Here is a 22,988-nt window from a genome sequence, read left to right on the forward strand (position 1 = left end):
CAAAAGACGCATTACAGCTGATGGTCCGGCTAGGTCTTATTTTCGGGAAAACACGGTATTTAGATAAATGTCTTGCCTACATCACCCTGTATCATCAATACATGCAGAAGTATTTTAGGGAATAACTGTTTCTCTTCTTTTTCCACACATATGTATTTATTAGTTAGTAAACCTCACTTTATATAAAAGACAGTTATCATAGTATTGCAATGCATATTGAATTTGAAATAGCAAATATTCTCATGAAAGAAAAGTATTTTGGAAATAGAAGAAAAAAATGTCTGTTTCTGAATAACTGGTACAGTTTCTCTTCAAGGGCAGTAAAAAAACGTGTATTGAGTCATGTTTGCCATTTTTCTTTGTCTAACAGAAAGACCAGAACCAACTGTATGGTGAATCTTAATATATATGTAGAGTTCCATAACGGCCCATCTTCATTCTAACGTTTCCCCTTTGTATTGATCTTTTGTTCTGATTCCTACAATCCTGATTTGATTTAAGGTTGGATTAACATATTCTTTCTTCTTTCCTCCCTCTCTCCCTTTTTTTCTATTTTCAAAAATACATTTTCCTAGGTCATCAATTCTCTGTGAAGTAAAATGTGGAGCATGAAAAATTTAATTAACATTTTAAATACATTTGTTCAAAGCTTACGATTTGAACAAATTCACAAAATCCACAAATTTGTATTTGATGTTTATGCAAATATATCTGCTGGTATTTTCTTAAGAGAAGGTATATATTTGCCCTTTCATGTAAAAATATATTTATACACTGAAAAAAACTCACAAATAGTGAGAATTTCTGAAATATTCCACTGTAATTCAGTGATATGTGCTATGCTGCAATCACTATACCTACTAAACATATTAACATTATAAAGCAGGTCATGAGTTATTTTTAATATTGCAGTAATTAATGACATGAGGGCTATTCCTTCCCAGGAGGAGAGCCACAAGCTGATGAACCCACTTTGGAAAGTTCAATGTCTTGCTTTGCAGTAATTAGACAAATGTGTTGAAATCAGCAGAATGCAGGACCTTAGCCACTGTGACAGAGATTCTACTTTACTTCCCCCTAATTAAAGATTCCACTGTTAGATGTTAATGCTATTAATTTCTCTAATACTCCACTGTATTAGTCTAGATATGTTAAGGTATATTTCTTTGAAAATATTTGATTCTGTACCACCATAACCCTACTATTGAATAAAAAAGGTCAATATTGAACCACAAAAAAATAAGATATAAATTTATTTCTGAACTTACAGATGCCAGGCATCGTGCTTCTTTCATTTACGCTTTTAGAAATATTACTCAAAATTAGATCTTCACTCTCAGGGAGCCAATAACCGTGCTGATGAAAAGTACCAACAGCCATGATTCAATCATAAAAACACATGATGCTGAAAGGAAACCTACACAAGCCATTTTGTTTGCAAATATAAAAAAAGATCCATGAAATTAAAATTCTTACAGGTAAAGGCTTGGCAACTCCTATTTTCACAGTTCCTGATGGTGCACCCTTCAGTGCCTGTACAGCTTCTTCAAGACTGCTGTTTTCCAAGTTAACATCATTGACAAACATGAGTCGGTCTCCAGGAAGAAGTCGCCCATCCTTTTCAGCAACACCGCCAGGCACCAAAGAACGAATTATGATCACCGTGCTTGCTGGATCAATTGGGTCCTGACAGAACAGAACAGGAAAGAGAAGTCAGCTCCTTCTTATACAGAAAAATGTTTTCACAATTTGTCCACCTGAATTGTAATGGATAATTGTTTCAAGTGTCTTTAAAAATTTCTCATAAATGCTTCTAATGAGTTATCAGCATTTTAGAGGAGTTTTAGAAAGAGTTCACCCTAAACAAGGCACCCTCACTTGTCATCATTCTTGAGTGAAACTTTCAAACTGTACAGGTGACTTTTAAATCATAATTTTGATTTTTTTATGAATCGTCAAATTTTATAACTATCATCTGAGGCTAGATGTCAAATGTATGAATTATTTTTTTAGTCATATGAATTAACATCAGCCAATTGTTGAGCTGTATGTAACATCAGTAGATGTGAGTATACTGAAGGCAGGGCCTGTCTTTTGAAATATGGAAATATAAAAGAGGCCAGATAGTATTTGGTGATGCAGTGTAGAATACACAGAAACCTTGATGTTAGCAGAAGGCTCCAGAATCAGGCTCTGTGAAGAACACAAGCCAGGGAGTCACCGGAGATGGGGTTCTGATTCAGTATTAATTAATGAGGAGCAACAACTGTGCTCTATCAGACAGAATGCGGCATTTCCTCAGCGACTCACAGCACAGAACGCAACGCAAGGTAAGGACGCAGGTCACATTTGACCAATTTAAGCTGATTCGTAAATTTAGTCAAATGATAGGAATACCAGAATTTATAATACATCCAGTTATAAATCTATCACTCACTTCAGACAAAAGAAATACATTCTGTCTTATTATACCATTAAAATATGAACTCTCAGTTAAGTGCATGGAAATAAAAATAATTTAGGCAAACTCCTTAAATGTCCAAAAAAAATTATATTTCTATTAAAATCCTAAAAGATATTCTGCAAATCCCAAGAAGTGACATATAAAAGAGCTCAATTAATTCAATATTAAATATTGTATGATAATCATGAGTTATATAAATTACTATTTTGAAAGATTTTAAAAACGAGAAAAGGTCTTTAATGACTCTAAAATAATTGATTTTTATCCGCTATCAACAATATACCTTTATATTGTCTTTTTTAAAAAAAACTATTCAAAGGAGGCTATATTTACCTGATAATCTAAAATGCTAAAACCAAGTCCTTTGCTCCCTTTCTCCAGCTCGATGTGCTGAATGTCAGCTTCCCACATAGCCAAAGGCCCCTGAACCTTCTTTGAATTCTGACCCCCATCAGTCATCTCCAGCACAGGCTCCTCCGTCTCTGAGGACCCGATGAACTCGCCCAGATCTACATGAGGCTGCATAACAAACCGGAGAGCTCTTATTTCAGAGGCCCTAGATTAGCAGTTACATACACCAACACTATAAAGAAAAGGGAGATTCCAGCATCTGTCCAGAACAAAATACCCTCCAATGAGAGTAGTAGTAGCTTATCAGGAAACCATTAGGAAATAAGGTTATAATCACGGAAAGTTATTAAAGAAATACCCAACTTGTAACAGGTATTAAAAATATATGGTTCAAAGACCTCCTATAAAAATATACAACAGTTACATCTCAGCAGTACAATTGATTATGGGTGATTTTCACTTTTATCATCAGTGTCTGAATCACCTCTGTAGTCAGAAAAAAAAAAGTAAAGCTATTTTGATATTTAAAGAAAATAATAGTCCTATGATAAATAAGAACAATTCAAGAAGAAATGGCTTATATGTAAAAGTTCTGTATTCTATGCAAACAAGGGATCTAAATTGCTGTGACTTATGCACAAGATTTTTTCATTAATAAATTAATGAGCACAGTAGCAGGATAAGATTTGAAGTCAGATTGGCCTGGGCTTGAAACCTGCCTCTAGGATTTCTCATCTGTGTTACTTGGAGCAATATCCTTAACCTGGGTTTCATAGTTACCCATCTCCTGGACTTAGGATTAAATGAGATAACATTTATAAAGCATCTGGCACCGAAATAGAGGTTCAAAACGTTAGTTTCCATAGTAAAAATAAAGTGAATCTAAATTAATTCAGCTTTATCAATCTGTATGAACACATAAAATTTAGGAAAGATGTATTTTTGATGATGAAATTCTAGTTTGTATACTATGTTTGCTTTTAATCAATAATTGTACAACCCAGGACTGTGGATGCAAATCTGTTCACCTGCTTTATCGTAATAACCCCATTTACATCACATAAAGACATGTATGGTACTACACAATTTGGAATTATATTTCTTATTCTACCTTATTCTAATCACCCATATGAATATTAAACAATACACTTTATTGTTCAAAATTTTCAGAATGATTCCATTTTAATGATTCAGTATAATGTAAATCGAATCCTAGTATCATTTCTCTCATTATCTCTTAAATGAGATTTGACTATATTGTAAATTATGCACAGCCCAAATCTTAACTTCAGATACCTATTCTGAGTCCTCAAAAAAGCCAATTAATGCCATTTCTTGACATTTTGAACTGAATGGAAAGGAATAAGCAAACAGGAAAATGGGAGTTTCTGAACATCACAGAGTATGATCTGACATGTAGCATGAGCTCTAATTTCTCATATTTTAAAAATATAAACAGTGTGCAAATAAGACCTATATACACAGAAATGATGCATCCATAAGTTTTTTTAGTCATTCACTGTGTGCCAGGGGTTATATAAAAGTATCCTTCACCACATGTGTACCATAAACTCACTACTTACATACTTCAATTTTCTGTAAATTGGACAATAGGAATGTTGACTTCATGGAAATATTATGAATAAATCATATAAGCACATAGTGTGCAATAATATCTAATATCGTTAGATTACCTTACTCAACCCACAGAGTAATTCTCTAAAATAAACAACATAACTTACATTATACAGAGGAGAAAACTGAGATTCAGAAAGATGAAGTCGCAGAGCTGGTAAGTGCCAAGCCTGACTCAAACTCAGGCCTGTCTGATTCCAGGGTCTATCCTATAAGCTATGGGCTATGTGAGGAAATCAAACACCAAATAAGGAAAAAGGCTTAAAAAACTGAGACGCCATTTAGCCTTCCTATTATATATTCAGATTAGTCTGAATATATTAGTATTATTATACTTAGCCTGAAGATTACAATATTATTCCAAATATATCCACATATGTGATACCTTTTCTGTCAGTTCAGTATCACATAAGTCTAGACTATCCAATTCTGACTGGGTGGTGGGTGGCACAGTCCGACGACAGCACACCATGGTCACTTCTATAGGCAGTTCTTTTAAAATATTCACCACATCTTGGTGATTTTCCCCAAGCAAAGTGATGCCATTCACCTGTGGAAAAAAGATAAATTGTCCAGGAAAGAACATTTCATAACATAAATATTCTTTTGAAAACAATTTGTCATTAAATAAATATAAATATTATAATCATAGTTCTGCTGTGCTCAGAACTATAGTTGGACTTGTAGCGGTACTATGTAAAACAATTTACAAGCAAGTTTGGAGTCTTGTTAGAGACTTTTGGACCTTCTGAAGCACTTACAGGAAAATCATTAGCGCTCATCCATGTTTGATCTGCCAGTGTAGTAGTTTAGAAAAGGAGACTTAATAAAAACATTCCCCAAGGATGAAAAAAAAGATTATTTAAAAAACTGACATATCATTAAGTGAAAACACTCAACATGGAAACTGCACATATTATATGCTATCATGTTTCTAAAAGTGGGGAAAAATAATATATTCAATTTCTTACTTATGCATTAAAAATATCCAGAAGACTGCACAGAAACAAATGTAATAGTAGTTATCTAATGAAGGGTGATTGCAAACTGGGTGGATTGGAACAGGAAAAAGGCTTTTTTACTATAGAGCTTTGTATTCACATTGTGATTTTGAAACATGTACACGTATTACCTATTGTAAACTTTGAATACATCTTTAAAAGGTCAATAAAAGGATGGAACTAGGTCTGAAAATCAATGTACAATGTACATACGGAATCAAAATTTCTGCTTTGGGTAGATTTTTATTTGTAGATTTCTCTCTTTCCAGTATGCTTTAGAGGAGAAATTTAAAATAAGAACTTACTTATGCACCATATTAAGCCTCCTGCAGCCTTTTAAGTATTTTATTTAAGGTAAGGTAGAATAGCATAGTTCCTTACTTCCAATAGCTCATCTCCACTGAAAAGCTTCCCACTGTGTCCTACAGGACCTTCAGGCAGAACAGATCGGATAAAATGATGTCCCACTGTTGCTTCCAGACTTATCCCCAGCCCACTGTTCTCACTGAACTTGCTCACGTGCGCCACCTGAAAGGAGAAAAACCATTGCAATTCTAATATTCTTTCATTTGCTTTTTTCATCTCATCTATATATTTTGTGTTCGTTCAGAAAGATCAACTTTCTCCAAAAAGCTTCACAAACCTAAAAGAGTACTGATATCGATTGGTTTCATGAAGCAACACAAACCAAAAGGAAGCCGCCAATTGAAAGCACGCAAGATACTTTACCATGCCTACAGATGTTAGTAACAGATGGAAAGCAGTCAAACTACCACTGATAAAATCAAACACCTGAGCTCCAACAACAGTACAGAAAAGATGAACACTTGGCACTTACTCTGTGCCAGGGACTATGCTAACCCCTTTATGCCAATGATCTCATTTGCTTCTCGTAAGTAGGCATCATTTCTATCCTTTTTGCCCAAGTTAGGAAACTGAGGTTCAGAGAGGTGACCTTAACCAAAGTTACACAGCTAGAAGAGAGCTTGGAACCTAAGCAGTCTGAACCTAGAGCCCACACTCCTGACCTTATGCAGGACTAAGGGACAACACTGTCTTTAAAAGTGAATTAAAAAAACAAAAAGTGAATCAAAGCTTAACCGGGAGAATGAACTTCCTACTTCCTACTGTTACACTAAACAATGAAGCATGTTAGGAAATCACCCATTTTTACCAAGAATCCAATCACTGTAATATTAAAATCAGAAGGTATATGAAAGCTGATCTAACTCAGGGGTGTCCAAACTTTTTTCAACGTTTTTTACCAAGGGCCATATGCGGTAAAACACACAAACAGCCGGGCCACTCACTCGAGGTGAAGTACGTATTGCCTCACCTGGTTTATTTAACTAAATATATTTTTGGAATTTGCTGCAGGCCAATTAACAATGGATTGCGGGCCGCAGTTGGCCAGTGGGCCGCTGTTTGGACACTCCTGATCTAACTCATCCTCTTATTTTACAGTTAAGGAGACTGGTATAGAGAGACTGTGAAAAACACTGTTTAATTTAAAAAGTTCTCTTTCAAATCTTAATGATAATATGTACAGGGTTATTACTAGACGCTACATCATCTATCTAACTTTGTAATCTCATGCTGGATGAAATCCTTTACACTCCTTAAAACCCATTTTAGATATCACTTTCTCTGAATAGTCCTCCAGGTCTCCACTGATAGTGTCCCTCAATCCCCTTCTTTACTTCACCATTCCTCCTATGATTATATTTATTCTGTATTAATAACATAAACAATTTAAAGTCAGTCTTATTTACTTTGGTTTGATGAGGGTCAATAAACACTTAGTTCTTATGTACAGCACACTTCTGCCCATGACAGATTACTGGGAGTGCCCCCAAGAGACAATGTGGACAAAGGACAGTTAAAAGTTCCCAGTCTCAGGTCTGACCTCTGCAACAAAGCGGCTAGTCAGTCTCCCTTCACTAATCAATTGCTACCTGAGGAAGCGCCTCTTTAGGAATGCATGCCAGCCTACCCCAGAGAAGGAATACCTCAAGTTTCTTTTTATGTTAAACTAACCACAGTTATACTGGACCTTACTGTATTTTTCCTTGACTCGATTTAAAATGGTAATAACAGTTGTACTTACTTTTTTAACTGTTAACCATCATGAGTGGTTTTTTTTTTAAAAAAGATCATTGCCATGAGGATTGAAGAAACACTAAGAATATTGCTTGGCACAAAGTTATTATATGACATCTGTTGTCTTTTATCTCTTCTAATCTAGAGTTACTTCAATATTATATGACAAAGTCTACCTAACCTAGTATTACATTTTTCCTTTTCAAATCCCTGAAATTTGATGGTATACATCTAAAGATTGATAATGTATGTCACCTATGTTAAATCTCTTTTTAGGATAGCAGATCGGAATTGCTATACCAGGTATGCAAATTGTTAATAGCATAAAACATTCACTATGGCATAAGTGACATGAAAAAAGTGTGTAGAATTAAACTCCTTAAAAAAAAAAAAATACACGAGAATGATAAAGAGACAGTAGGAAAGTCTTTTTACAATTCTGTATATAGGTAATAATGTTTTTTATTTTATCTTAAATAAACTCTGTCCTTCTTTTCTGATTCTTTCTATAAATCCCATGTTAAAGAATCAGGCAAAAAACTGTCCTTGCATCTATATAATATCTACATACTACTGCAAGAAATATTAAAACATTAATGAATTATGAATTCTAAAACTTCCATCCCATTTATTTATGGTTACTATCCAACTTAATACAACTTAAACTTTTTTAATACCTGAATCAGCACATTTTGGTCTCTGAAAAAAGTCCTGGGCATCTGCTACTTCCCCAAGACTCTTTATGATTATCACCTTTATTACAGTCATGAACTTCTTGCTCAAATACAGTTACAAGTTAAGAAGTTGGAAGAGGAAGCTAACCTACCACTATTTCATAGTTAATTCCCATAATCTTCTGCCACTTTGTCTGCAAGGCAGCTTCCTGTTGTTGTGTATCTTCTATTTCTTCTATCTCAGCTGACAGTAACGGATACCCTGAAATAGTCAACACAATTAAGTTAGTGACAAACTACAAAAACTATCTGCATCTCAACATGCTGTACCAGGTGCACTGCGACCAGAAACTGTCTGTCATACCAAGTCTGACTCTTTTCCCAATATAAGAGTTACTCTTATTTCTCCACATATTTTAATAACTTAATTTAGAACCCTGTCATCTACATGTTCCAACACTATTCTCTTTCAAGAGATCTCCTTTAAGTCTTAACGATAGTCCCATTAAAGTATCCATATATTATCTAACTTTTATTTGAAAGAATGAGGACTCCAAATCGCTCCAGGTTTCTCTTGGTGGTCCTCTGGTGACTCTATACTAAAAAGCCATGCTGCCTTCTATGTCAATTTTTTTCTTTCGTTTTCAATTGGTTCTACAGAGTAAAGAAGGACCAGCTACACCTTAGCAAAAACAAACAAGCAAACAAAAGAAATTAATAGATACTATATGCAATTCCATGCACAAGAAGAAAATATAAATAAAAATAAGAAACAATGAAAAACTGAGACTATACTTTAAAATAAAACCCCATAATTGGAATTGGACTAATTGGCAAAGGAAAATTAAAAAAAACACACCAAAAAACAGAAAAGTCACTAAACAAATTATGTAAACAATATTGAATTAAAATACTTAGCTAAAGTAAGAAACTGGTTGAAAAGGATTTTTAAGTCATATTCAAAGATGTCCATATTTCATCATAGTTCTTACTCATGAAGTTTCTCTTTCAAAATATCTCTACGAGTCATTACTCTAAATCAACTTTTGAATATCCCTTTTAGCATTCGAATTTTAAATTTTAAAGAATGTTCCAAAATTCAGGTTTCGTATTAGCTGCCTCCTTATTAATGGAATGAATGAGATTTTACTCCAGACCTATTTTGCAGATTTGTTATGCAATGTGTCTTTCACCGTAATTTTTTAATTTAAACATTCACTGTATTGTTTGATCACACCTCATAGGCTGGCCATACAGAAATAAGGGGATTGAATTTACATAACTGATTGATTCCGAAAGGGTTCTGGTTAAAAACATGTAGAAGAAAGAAAAGACTGATTCAGAAAGAAAATATGCCTGCTCTAAATGAACTATGTTAATCTACTAGTGCAATTAATCATATATACAAATAAGGATTTACCAATATCTCTTTTTTAAATTTTTTTTGGTAATTTATAATATGTCCATAGAGGCGTAATCACATTCATAAAAATCATTTCTCTAAAACAGTTTATAAAGAACAAAATAATCTGGCTCCAGGTCTTTACCTTCTTCTTCAATTGGTAATATGCTGGTGTTTCTCCTCAAAGAAAAAGAATCTTCATCTTTGTCATAATTTTCTTAAAGAAAAATATATTTCAATAGTTATAGCTAATATAATCAAGCATGTAAATTTTTCAAACCCTTATTTATTATTTATTTTATTATTATTTATCTGGACCCCTAAATGAGAGCTTGTTTATTTAGGTAAACTCTTCAATAAGCGTATGTTCTTAAAGAAAAGTTCTGCTGTTCATGGGATAAAGAAGTAATACATTTCTTCTTTGATTTGCCTACCTATCTCCTGGTACTGTAATAAGTAGTTTATGGCATAAACACCAGAATTGGAGAAATGAAACAGCCTGACTTCTACCAATAAACCCTTACACCGGTGAGCTACATGGGGATTTCAGTAATTTTCAGAGGTACTCATGTACAAGCAGGTTATGAATGACATTTCTAAATGTGGGATTAAAGTTGATTCCTTCAAGGAAAGGCTGGGGAGTCAGAAACACAATGGGGCTCATATACATAATCTGGGCAGGACAGACTTCCCCCAAAGAGAAAACATAATGACATTCAAAAGTAAGGCAAGGACAGAAAGGTAAATGACTGCACGTTTCCAGCTCAGAAATGGCGACTGAATAAATAGAATAGGAAGAAATCTGCTTTATTCAGCAGCCCATTCTATAGTTAAGGGACACACTGCTTGTTCCAGTTAATCCCAACTTCATTAAATTTCTTTTTTACTTGGTTCATAGTAAGTAGTGAAGACTAAAAACAATTCTTTCAGTGACTTCAGAATTAGAAAAATACTGAAATGATGTACGGGTATAACTGAAAACCAGATGACCTGGCATTACCTTTGCTGATGGGGGCATTCACAGGAGCCAGAACCGCCTCTTTTGTGAGAGGTTCCCTCGACATGAGCTCAGCATCCTGCTTCGTTCCTCTCCTCATTAGTGTCAGGTGTACAGTCTGCCCAGTGTGTCGTAACACCTCTACTGCTTGTTGATTGGTAAAACCCTGAAGGTTTGTGCCATCTACCTGATAAGAACAAAGCATGTTAAAAATAAATGGATATTTTACTACCAATTCACCAAATGTGTGTTCACTATTTCTTAGTATGAAAAGACTGGGGGATGAGTATCCCCCTAAATGGGGAATGGGCTCATACCTGTTAGTGGACCAGTACTAGCTTAGGTGCATTAGAATCACTCAGGAAGGTTTTGTTTGTTTTTCTTACGATTATGGGGTCTCATTTCTAGAAATTAAGAGCCAAGAGTTCTAGGGTGTGATCCATGTTTCCATGGACCTTTTAAAATATTATTTTATATGCCTCAGGTGAACCTGATGAACAGTCAAGTTTGGAAACTACTACTATGCAGGATATAAAGGTATAGAAGACAGCGATAAAAGTGGTCACTGAGAGTACTGACATATTCCAAAACCATATTTATACTATCTTTAAAAATGGGAGATGACAAAACTGTCTCCTTTTATTTCTTTGCTTCTTCAAAAAATATATGTGATTTTCCTTTAGCTCACAGATAACAAAACATTTGAAGATGCCCCTATGATCTTTCCAAAGTACAGATAAGATCTTATCACCCCAAACCTGCCTTCCAAAGACCACTCCTTGGGACAATGCTCCAAATTCTCCACATGGCTTAGAATGACCTGTGGCAACCCCCTCACCAACCTCATCCTGCATGCCGCTGCCTACTTCCATACCAGAGGGCTCATTTCCGTTCCTCTGTCCTGCCATGTTCCCTTCCGCCATCAGGTCTCTGCAAGTTTTGTTCCCTCAGTCTAGATTCTCTGGACAGCCTACTCCAGCCCATCACTTTTCTCATCTGTTCACTCAGAAAACACTTATAATTGCTTTAAATCTCAGTTCAACAGTGAAGTTACCTTGATGTCCCTGACTATGATCAAAGCCCTCCTTTACCACTTCTCCTTCACAGCATTCATCAGAAATTTAAGTTTAGATTATCTGTTATTGTTTGGTTGATGACTGCATCCTCTAAGAGGACAGTCTCCAAGTGTCACCAAAACACTGTCTGCACAGTAGATATTCACCTCATATGGGATTAGAGAACCAATGGCTCATATACCAAAGATTTATGTCTAAAGAAAATTACCTTTTAGAATAAATACAGAGTATAACACCTTATTTTTAAAAATTCATAAAATCACATTGAAAATAGCTTGAAAACATGAATAATAAATTTAATGTTGAAATTCAAGGTTATGGATATTCCTTTTGAATTGTGAAATGGCTATAAAATATCTGTGGTTAAGTGCCATGCTTTTCTAAGCACAGTGTTGGCCATATCAGGCACTCAACTATTCACTAAATAAATGAGAATCACAATAAGACCTGGGTCAGTGGTCTCCAAGAAGTACCCTTACTGCAGAGGTTTCTGGAAGAATGCAATAAAAATTTTAATTAACATTTTAAAATCTCATTTGTTTTATATAGACACATAATGTATAGATTAATCACATATGAAAAAACATACAGTACATATATAAAACGACAAATCATATATAAATATATAAAGAGGGGAAAGAAGAGGGAAAAAGGGAGTAAATCCTTTTTTACTGATGGGGATATTCAATAAAACATCTAGAGACCTCTGATCTAGGTGATAATTTTACACTTTGAAAGTTACTTAAATCTTTTATGATACTTTTACGGTACATGGCAACTTGAACAAAGGTGTCGAACTCTCTCCTCTTTCTCCTACCTTCACCCTGTTGATTCCCTTTTGGAAAGACTAATACAAATACAGTAACAGAGAAAACACTGCAATAAAACTGGAAACCATGGAAGAACAAAAGTCCCTAAGTTGGAGGATCTTCTATTAGGAATAGTCTGGACATGACCAGATTGAACGCAGGCCAGCTGAATCTCTGTATGTGAGGGAATAGCTTGTCTGGTCTGTGAAAAAAAAACTTCAGTAAAATCCAACACTAGACTCTCAATTAAAGGAGCCAGTTAGATGGTACATGTGGATCCTAACAGTGATTCAAAAAAACACACACAAAAAAATACGAAGAGGCCACACCAAGCAGGGAGCATGCTGCAGACAGAATTACATGCACGTAATGAAATAGCACTATGCAGACACAGGCACGCACACATACAACCCCAACTCATTCCTGGCGACACAACAGATACAGAAAACAATCTTCCAGTACACAGGCGCAAAACTCCCCATTGTGATGCTCCAGTACTGGTTTCTTCTCTATTCTATTAATCTACAAGTGAAACTAAGTAAATTTGAATTTTCCCCTTCCTTCTTCCTTTGTCAATTCCTGAAACATCTGGACAAAACTTTCAGAGTCTTCAACAGAACCCATTTCAACTCCCTTTTATATATAAGTATAATTCTTACTGAGAATGACCAATGGTCATAGGATATGGAATAAGATACCTCAGTCCAAAAGGTGTGTGCACTGAAGCATCAGTACACACATCTTCCAATGAAATTGTTTCTGCAGTGAACTGGGGAAAAGATTTTCTGAAACTTCCCTTTAAGGGATTCATATTTCACTGCATTTACAGAAGTAGGGGTTATAGTTACAAAGAAACAAATATCTATCAAAAAGAAAACACTGGTACAGTGAAGGCAGTCAGTAAGATTTTAAATACTGCAAAAAAAAAAACCAAAGTCAGGGAATGGAAGACAAAAACCTATAATTTCCCCATATTTCAGAGGAAAAGAATACACAGATTAAAAATTATCTGAGAAAGAAGACTAAAGACATAGAGGCCAATCTAATAAATGAATAAAACTGTGGAAAGAACTATAAGAGCAAGAGAATAAATGAGGAAAAAAGTAATCAACGATATGATTAGGAGGTAGGGAAATTTCCCTGAATCTACAAATCAAAGAGGTGCATGAAAAACCGTAAAACAAATGGAGAAAAAAAAACACAAAAAAAACACACACACACAAAAACAAACAAACAAACAAAAATAACACCTGGACATATTTTGATAAAATTCTCAGATTTCAAAGAGCAAAAGAAAAAAAAAAAATCTACCAGCCTCTAGGCAACAGAATGAGCAGGTTATCTAGACAATTTGGGGTAAAAAGATGTATGAACCTAGAGTTTTATACTCAGTGTAACAGAGGGGGCCAAAAAAAATGTATACACATTTTAACAAAGGAAAAAACTATTAAAATTGTAATACTCAATATATACCAATAACAAAAGATGAATACAAGTCATGTTTGACTTTTGCAATTACAAGAGGTGCTCAAAGTGGTTACCATCAGTGTCCGGACACTTCTGATTATGGCGAACTACTGCTTGAGCCATGTTGACCAAAGTGTCTACTTGTATACATTTTTTTTTGGCACCCCACTCCCAGTATATATTAATGGAAATTATGATTGAGATGCTATGATTATTTATATCCCATACCAAAGTATGTTGTATGAGTCACCATGAAGAAATTTAAACTATGTGGTCAAGAACTACAATTTGTACACATTTAGAGCATAAAAAAGCTGTGTTGTTTAAGCTTAGGAAAAAATTAAGAGCATGTTTTGTTTGTTTTTTTAAAGAGAGAAGAGACCCCATCTTGCCCCCTTAGATGTTTTGTCCTTGACCTCAAGTCAGAAGAGCTGTGTCGTTTGTAGCAGGGAAGGATGCAGTGGATTGTGCATAATTCCATCAGAAGGATCAGGGAGAGGCTGTTAATTGCTTTGACTATGAAGCAAGAGAAAATTGTTGTTATGGTGGGACCTGCTCCACAACCTGACTTTGTTGAGAAACTGACCAGAGGAATGCCTCACACACACGAGAAAGCCAGTCCCTGGCCATTCTGAAACCTATCCAAGAGTACCCCTAGGGAATGATGGTACCCAAAAGAGAATTTATGGAGTAGATGGCTGAGAAATCAGAGGCCAAAGGGAAGAAGAGTCAGTCAGATGAAAAACCCACCATTCCTTATGGAAAGTTAAGTCAAATATCTCCACTAAGTTCACCCAAGAACCCAAAAAGGAACCTTAAGAGACACTCAGTTTTAAATACTTGCCAAGCTCACTCCGCACAAAGCCATCTTATAATAGTATCAGTCAAGGACAAAAAGTCTTATCATCCTTCCTTCTCTCATCTTTTACACTGGTGGGGTCAGAAATCACAATAAGATGAGGGAGGAAAAGAAAAGCTAGGTAGGGAAAGACACTCTCGACCCCTTAGAAAGCCTTTAGCTCATAGCAGGCTTCTGCTAACCCAGGAGTCTGAATTAGATTATTATTTAGGATTATAAATTTTTAATTACTAACTTGTGGCTATGTTTGGTGATTTTGATTTGCCATAGGACATTTCACTCACTAAAAATAATGTAAGTCATGGGACATGCCTAAGATTTCTTCCAGGGGAAAGGGAAGATCCTTTCCCTACTGATAATTAAAAAGGACAGTTGATAACAAAATTTTAAAAGCTGTTTAAGATTATCTCACCTAAGTTAACCTTGTGCAATGTCTCTGTTATACCCAGCCAATATGTCAAAGTGTGCAGAGGCAACAGAAGAGAAGGTTCAGAAAAATCTACCAACACATTCTTTTCCTGTAAAATTTACTCAAAAACACTTTGGCTGACTGAAAAATTAATCATATTTAATATTCAAAGTAAGAAAACAGTGGCATATAAAATCCAGTACTGAGTGATAAAATACACAAAATTCAAACCAGAATAATACTATCACAGCAAAATCAAATGTTTTACGTCTTAGTCTACATAAGACATCTGAAGAGGTATGTAGTATAGTTGTTGGTAATAGTAAAACAACTAAAAACAACATAACTGTCCATAAATAAGGGTTGTTTAACTACACTACAATAGATCTATATGTGATGATATGACTACACCTCGCATATGTATATATGTCTATACATATACACGTATACATACACACATATATATGTGTATTTTTTTTAAAGTTTTATTTATTTAAGTGTGTTTTAGCAGGACCCATCAGTTCCAAGTCAAGTAGTTGGTTCAATCTACTTGTGGAGGGCTCAGCTCACAGTAGCCCATGTGGGGATAGAACCGTCAACCTTGTTGTGAAAGATCACCACGCTCCAACCAACTGAGCTAACCGGCTGTCCCTCGCAGGTATATTTTTAAATAAAATAAAAAATAAAAAAATGTATAAACAAATATATTATGGTCCTATTTAAACATAGATACATAGATATTTTCTGAAATTTTAAACCATAAACCATTAATAATGGTTTCTATGAGGGTTTTTTTAATTAACCATGTTCAAATTTTGTGTTATTTAAATCTCAAAGATAAAAATTAAAATAAATGAACATGTTATTTACTCTCAGAGTAGTGAAAAAAAATTTGCAAAAATCTGAACTTTGAGGTTCCATAAAAATTCCTACAATGTATAGAACTTAGGCTGAAAGTTTTCAACTGCAGAAGATTCTTATTGCTCAATTACCATTTCATTAAGAAAAATCAAATGTATGATTTTGTCTACTTAATAGCAATAAAGTTCAAATATGTAAAAAAAATATTTGTTTTTCCTTTACTTTCAAATTTGATGATCGAAATTTAAAAATATATTTCTTACCCAAATGTCAGAGATTGTACTAGCACAGAAGAAACTGCTGTAATTGAATAATCATGGACTTTTAAACCCATACTTCAGTTCAGATTACTCAGTATCTTCATCTGTAATATAGCAATAATGGTACCTATTTTCCGAAAATTACAGTGATGACACTTTGTACTAGGAAGGTACTCAGTGGCTGGCATTATTATTAATAGAGTGAAGAAGTGATTCATAAACATGAAAACATCAAGCTCTTTCTGTCAATATAATTACACCTATCATACACATAAGATAAGGTTACCAAAGCCTAAATCAGAGCCCAGACCAGCTCTGGTCCCTCAATATCATGGATAGAGAATTAAGACATGGCTCCAGACCCAATGGTACCACAGACAAGAGTGCAGTGGAACTAGGTGTGATGGCAGCTAATTCCCTACGTGCTATCTCAAGGAAAGATCTAACATCCTCACAATGCACAGTACAGATATAACAATTAACAAGAACAATTATAAGGAGAAATACTAGTTGGAACAACTCAAAAATCCCACCTTCTTAGTACACTCAATCTAGCTAGTCAAGCCCTCCTCCAACACAGCCATATCTATATGCGCAAAAAGTCACAGATTATTAAAGGTAATATTTGACACCTTTCCATATTTACATGCTTGTTTAATAATTCTTTAATCAATAATAATTCCATACTGCTTTTAGCAAGGATGTCTGTATATCAATCTAAAAAGAATGGTACATGATTTTATCTAATGACAAGTTTAGTCAGCTTGTTTTTAAAAAATAGAGTCCTTTTATCAAATTATTCCTATATATAACACCAATATATAAAGTGAAAATAATAATGGATTCATTTGCTCTATTCCCTTCCCCTGTAAGTCTATAGTGAAACCCTAGAGGTCCACACAGCACAACTTGTAAAACAGAAATCTTGTAACAAAACAGTTTTAACGTTATAAAATAATACTTCACAAAATAGTAAAATTTCTTAATCTTCTCTCCACCTCAATAATTACAAAATGAAAACAAAGCACAGCTCCAAATAGCTGCTGCCAAAACAAAAATTGAAAAAAAACAACAACAAAAAGAAACAGGCAAATATTGCAGTTGTGAACATGCAACTGGTGTGACGAACTTTACTACCAATATTTCAAAAATCCACAAGATGGTGATATTTTGCACAAAATTAATGTATGATCTAAAGTATTGCATGATGTTCATTAAGAGTCTGAAGTGCTTCTAACTTTGAAGAAAGGGAATGTTGCTAAAATTAAAAACCAGAACATTGATGATAACGTGAAACATGATTTTACTGAGAGCAAGAGAACACTTCAGAAGAAGGTTGCTTCACTTTCCACCCAACAATTTCCTTTATTACTGACCTTGCCTAAGCAAAATTATATGTAAGGTTCCACTTATATAACAATGAAAATAATTTCAAGTTTGGAGGAAAGTTATTGTGAGAGTTTTTCAAATATGTAATCATTTCAGGGCCTTAATAAATATCTGCGTAATTAACTAAACTGCACTTAAGTGCCAAGTATTATACCAGGTATTTTAAATAAATTACTCACTTGGTTTTCTTAAAAATCATACAAGGGAAGTTTCTTTATCCCAATTTTGTAGGCGAAAGAAGCTGCTAAATGGTTAAACATAAAGTTATCATATGATTCAGCAATTTCATTCCTAACTACATATCCAAGAAATGAAAGCATACATCTACACAAAAACTTGTACATGAATATTCATACAAGCATTATCTGACAAAAAGTGGAAACAACCCAAATGTCCATCAACTGAAGAAAAGATAAATAAAATGTGGTATATCTATACAATGGAATATCATTCAGCTACAAAAAGAAATGAAGAATTGACACGTGCTACAATATGGATGAACCTTGAAAACATTATGCAAAGCTAAAGAAGCCAATCACAAATGTTCACATAATGTATGATCAATCCATTTACATGAAATGTCCAGAAAAGGCAAATCTATAGCAGACAGTAGATCAGAGATTGTCTAGGGTTAGGAGGATGGGGGAATTAGAGAGTAACTGCTACAGGGCATGGGGTTTCATTTTGAGGTATTGAAAATGTTCTAAAATTGATTGCGATAACGGATGCACAACTGTGAATATACAAAAACTACTGAATTATACACTTTAAATGGGCAAATTGTGTATTATGTGAATTACATATCAATAAAGCCAATTTTTCAAAAAGCTTCCTAATGCATTAAAATATACAGCTTAGGGAAAGAAGTATATTAGCTATGTTTTCCATTTCTAATTCACTATCAGATATGGATTTAGAGTCTGTACCTGTTTACTTCCTCTCCTTCCGTTTCTTCCAAAATGAAAAATGTAAACTAGCTAATTCTCATTATGTGTTAAAAAGGAGATACAGCGGGGAAAGCTCATTTCCAGGAGATAGCCAGTGTAGGTGGCAAGCACAACCTGATCTTTATAGAAGATTTCAAAAGATGAACAGGTGTAGTTAGGAGCTTTACAGAACTAAGCCCAAGAAGATTCAGGAAATTACAATGTAGAAGCAAAGGGCAGAGGTAAAAGACACCTCTACTTTAAAAAAAAAAAAAAAAAATTGCAAAAACACGTAAGATTTACCATCTTAACCATTTTTGAATGTACAGTTCAGAAGTGTTAAGTACATTCACATGGTTGTACAATAGATCTTTAGACATTTTCATCTTGCAAGACAGAAACTCTACATCCATTTAAACGACAGGTCTCCATTTCTCCTTCCATGCAGCCCTTCACAATAACCATTCCGCTTTTTTTCTCTGAGTTCGATTACTCCAGGTACCTCATACAAGGGGAATCATACAGTACTTGTCCTTTTGTGACTGGCTTATTTTACTTAGCATAATGTTCTCAAGGTTCATCCATGTTGTAGGATGTGACAGAATTGCCTTCTTTATCAGACAAAATAATTTTCCATCGTATGTATATAAAGCATTTTGTTTATCCCTTCATCTATCAACGGACATTTGGGTCACTTCGTCATCTTAGCTATTGTGTATAATGCTGCTAGGAACAAGGACCCACTATCTTGACATTCTACTTTTTTACTATTATTAAGGCCCCAAAGGAACAAAGAAAACTTAATTAAGAATAAACAAACACATATTAAGATAAATGGGCATTCTCCAAAATATCTTCCAAATAACATTATGTTTGAGGATAGAAAGAACTCATGATTATAAAAGTTTAGGAAACATTGAAGTATAAGTGAAATAACATTATGTTTGAGGATAGAAAGAACTCATGATTATAAAAGTTTAGGAACCATTGAAGTATAAGTGTTACACAAGTTTCTCTATTGCAGAAATTCTTCAAAATCATGAAGAATTCGAATGATTTTGATAATTTTGAATGATTTTGATAATTATTCAAAATAAAATAATTTCTTATTGTGTAACACTTATACTTTTCAATGCGCATGGTAAATCCCTAAGACACCATATCACCTGCAGTTATCCCTAAACTTATTTGACCAAGAAGCCCCTGGTGCAGAGTCTTTTAGATTTGTGTTCTGAAGAGTTAGGTAGTCCCATGTCCACTGAACACTGAACTGAAAGTTGAATTCTTTTGGACACTGCCTGGAATAGCCACCTGCTCAACACGTAATAATGTTACTACAATAACAATGATGCGTTTGATGTAATTAGGAGAGGCTGGATACTATTTCTTTATTCTGTATGTTCTTAGAGCTAAAAGGAGCCCTGGTCATGGGACCAACAATAACAGTGTGAATCTGCAAATGTAAAACAGAAAATACACACATCCCAAATTCAGAGTCAAATAAACAAAAGGGTATAACATCTGGTCTTTACCTTTTGAGTGTCTGCAACTCAAGTGTAGTATGAAATTAATATAACAAATTCATTATAACCGCAAACCAGATCTATCAGAAATTACTCAAGAAAGAACTTTGTCCCACCTTTAGAACTGAGATCAGTAAACCTTCTATCAAATGCTCCTACTTGCACAAAATAATAAAATTGGTCATCGTAAAGACAGTCTCAAATCACCAAAGCAAGTGTAAATTACTGTGGAGCTAACTGTAGTTCTCAAAACTGAATAAAGTCGGAGAACACATCTGAACCATGAAAAATAACAAAGCTGTTATTTAGTGTGTTACTTACTGCTATAATTTGGTCTCCAATTTGGATTCTTCCATCATGTTCAACAGCACTACTCTTTGTAATGCTCTTTACAAAGATGCCTGAAGGTTCTAGGAGTAGAAATAGTTATTTTTTATTACTATTTACAAAACACACTCAAAGAACATCCACCCTCCATTATCCAAATATAAATTTCAAATTTTGAATAAATATAAATCAACAAGCCATGCAGACAATATCACTTAGTAGAACCTTAGGCTTGAGACTAAAACAATAGTTTTGTCTGATAAATATAACATCAGTCGCCTACACTCAATTATTCTTAAAAATGTTTTTCATCAGTTTATCCAACAATCTAAAAATAATGTTGATTCAATATTTCATAAGACAAAGATATCAGAGGTAATTGTCAAGTTAAAAAATATTAATGTTTAAAACTACCTAATTTTTTATCTCCAATGTAACCAGCAATGGTAATTCCTAATCCTTGGACATTTTTAGTGAGTTCTACATCAAACGTCTCACTTTCTTCACTTTTTTGAGTAGAAGCATCAACCTGAAATAAAATTGATACATAAATACACAGAGAAATAAATATGTAAACAAATAAGATAAGCTCAAAAAGCCACACTATTTAGGAATAATGAGATGTAATTAGGTGTCAGAGAACTCCCTGGAGGATTATAGCAGAACTTACTCCTTCAGTCTTGGGTACATGGACTACGCATCACATTTTCACCAAAAGGAATGTCAGCAGTAAAGCTGAATACCTCCTTATCAGAGAAATGCACTAGTGTTTACATACAAAATTTACAAAATCAAATAATTTCTTATTGACAAGTTCTATTTGCAGAGATGGCTCAACTTCACTTGTGAAGGAGCTAAGAGGTAATACAGTTGAAGGAACTCATGTTTTGAATTCACATCAGTAAGTTCAAATCTAGCTTGCCATTTTTCTAAGTATCACTTTGTTCAACTGTCTATCAGGAATAAGATTAACAACAAGTCCAGCAAACATTTACCGAGCTGTTTCTATGTAACAAGCACTCAGAATGTCTTAATTTATTTACTCCTTAGAACAAGGCTATGAGGAGATATAATCACTGCCAGTTTTTCTCTGGGGAAACTGAGGAACATAAACTTTTCCAAGGACAAACAGCCAGCACTCTAGTAGAGCAGAATTCAAATGCAGATAGGCTGGTTGCAGATCCTCTGCTCTTAAATGCTATACAGTGTGGGAAATCCCTAATAGAACGTAAGGTCCATCGTGTCCACTCAGCACATGCAGCTGCTATTACTATCTTAAGCTGATAAAGTTCATTCTAACAACATGAATATGAGTAAAACCTACTCTGCAGATATATTATTAATAGACTGATGATTATTTTAAAAATCAGTGAAATGCACCAAAGAGCTATTTATGTGTCCCTGTATTTGTTTTGCAAATTTGGACTTTAATTTAAAACGCTATTTATAAGGAAAGTATGCCTTTCTGTTATGCTTTCCTTTATTCCCACAATGAGAGCTGAAAGCAGGTTTCTCTAACATAGAATTGTTAGTAATTTTACATATATATATATATACACACACACACACACACACACACACACACATACATATGTATGTGTATGTGTATATACATATATGACCGAAGGGCAAGGCTCCTGAATTAAGCATCAGTGGACTAGTGCAGTAAGTCATCAATAAGCTACTGACATTATGTACCAGTGCAATGTCAGCTTATGCCACAGAGAACCCTACGAAGTTTACAATAAAATACAGGATATGGGTTCAAAAAGGACATGCAGGTTGGGGCTAGTTGGTAATGTTTTCTGATTTTCTTTAAGCAAACTCTGACTGTATTTCACTGACAGATTACCTAAATGAGATATAATTTTATAGTAAAGTTTCATTTATTTTTTTTTCACTGCACGTAATTATCTGTGCAAACTTAGCAAAAGTTTAAAGTTTAGATAATTGCAAGAAAATGACAGGATGAAATCTGCTTCAATTGAAACAAATGTGTTTTCTATTTTTAATAAGACTTATGCGGGTGCTATTTTAGAGGGTAGCAATTTGACTATCGAATGGTTTTAAAAGGGGCACAAGCTTCAGAAATGACGATATGCACAGAATAGATATTTTTCTAAGCTTTCAATTACATCAAGTGTTTTTCGGTATTGCATTCATTTATATATTGCTGAATAAAATGTTTTGTTTATCACAAAAGAATGCCATTTAAATACTTTCATAAACAAGCTTTCTTTCTTTACTTCTCTCTCTGCAAAAAATAGCAACCGAACTCAACCCTAAAAACAACAGAATCATGGAAATTTCAAGTGTTGTAATAAGGTTTCAAAGGACTTGTGGAGGAGGTTTGGATATTAAAAAAAAGAATTTGAAGCAACTGGTTAGAAAAAACTTTAATAGAAAAAATACATATAGATGTTTTTAGAGCTATAACAAAGGAATGTAGGACTAATTT

At 34.2% G+C, this 22,988-nt stretch overlaps 1 protein-coding gene across 15 annotated transcripts in view; it reads right to left on the minus strand.

Annotated features, from left to right (window-relative positions):
* The window catches only part of MPDZ (multiple PDZ domain crumbs cell polarity complex component), a 154,516-nt gene that overhangs the window by 77,624 nt on the left and 53,904 nt on the right, over positions 1 to 22,988 (minus strand). For all 15 annotated transcript variants that reach the window (XM_074330403.2, XM_074330401.2, XM_074330394.2 and 12 more), the window contains 9 exons: positions 20,945 to 21,059; positions 20,525 to 20,613; positions 10,628 to 10,811; positions 9,773 to 9,844; positions 8,378 to 8,487; positions 5,833 to 5,979; positions 4,836 to 5,000; positions 2,798 to 2,983; positions 1,477 to 1,686 (listed from right to left, as the gene is read on the minus strand). In XM_074330403.2, coding sequence (XP_074186504.2) covers positions 1,477 to 1,686; positions 2,798 to 2,983; positions 4,836 to 5,000; positions 5,833 to 5,979; positions 8,378 to 8,487; positions 9,773 to 9,844; positions 10,628 to 10,811; positions 20,525 to 20,613; positions 20,945 to 21,059 — 1,278 coding nt within the window. The remainder of the gene's footprint in view (positions 1 to 1,476; positions 1,687 to 2,797; positions 2,984 to 4,835; positions 5,001 to 5,832; positions 5,980 to 8,377; positions 8,488 to 9,772; positions 9,845 to 10,627; positions 10,812 to 20,524; positions 20,614 to 20,944; positions 21,060 to 22,988) is intronic.

The sequence above is a fragment of the Rhinolophus sinicus genome, chromosome 16, assembly GCF_057876585.1.
Source record: "Rhinolophus sinicus isolate RSI-liver-muscle chromosome 16, RSI-T2T, whole genome shotgun sequence".
In the NCBI taxonomy this organism is placed as follows: Eukaryota; Metazoa; Chordata; class Mammalia; order Chiroptera; family Rhinolophidae; genus Rhinolophus; species Rhinolophus sinicus.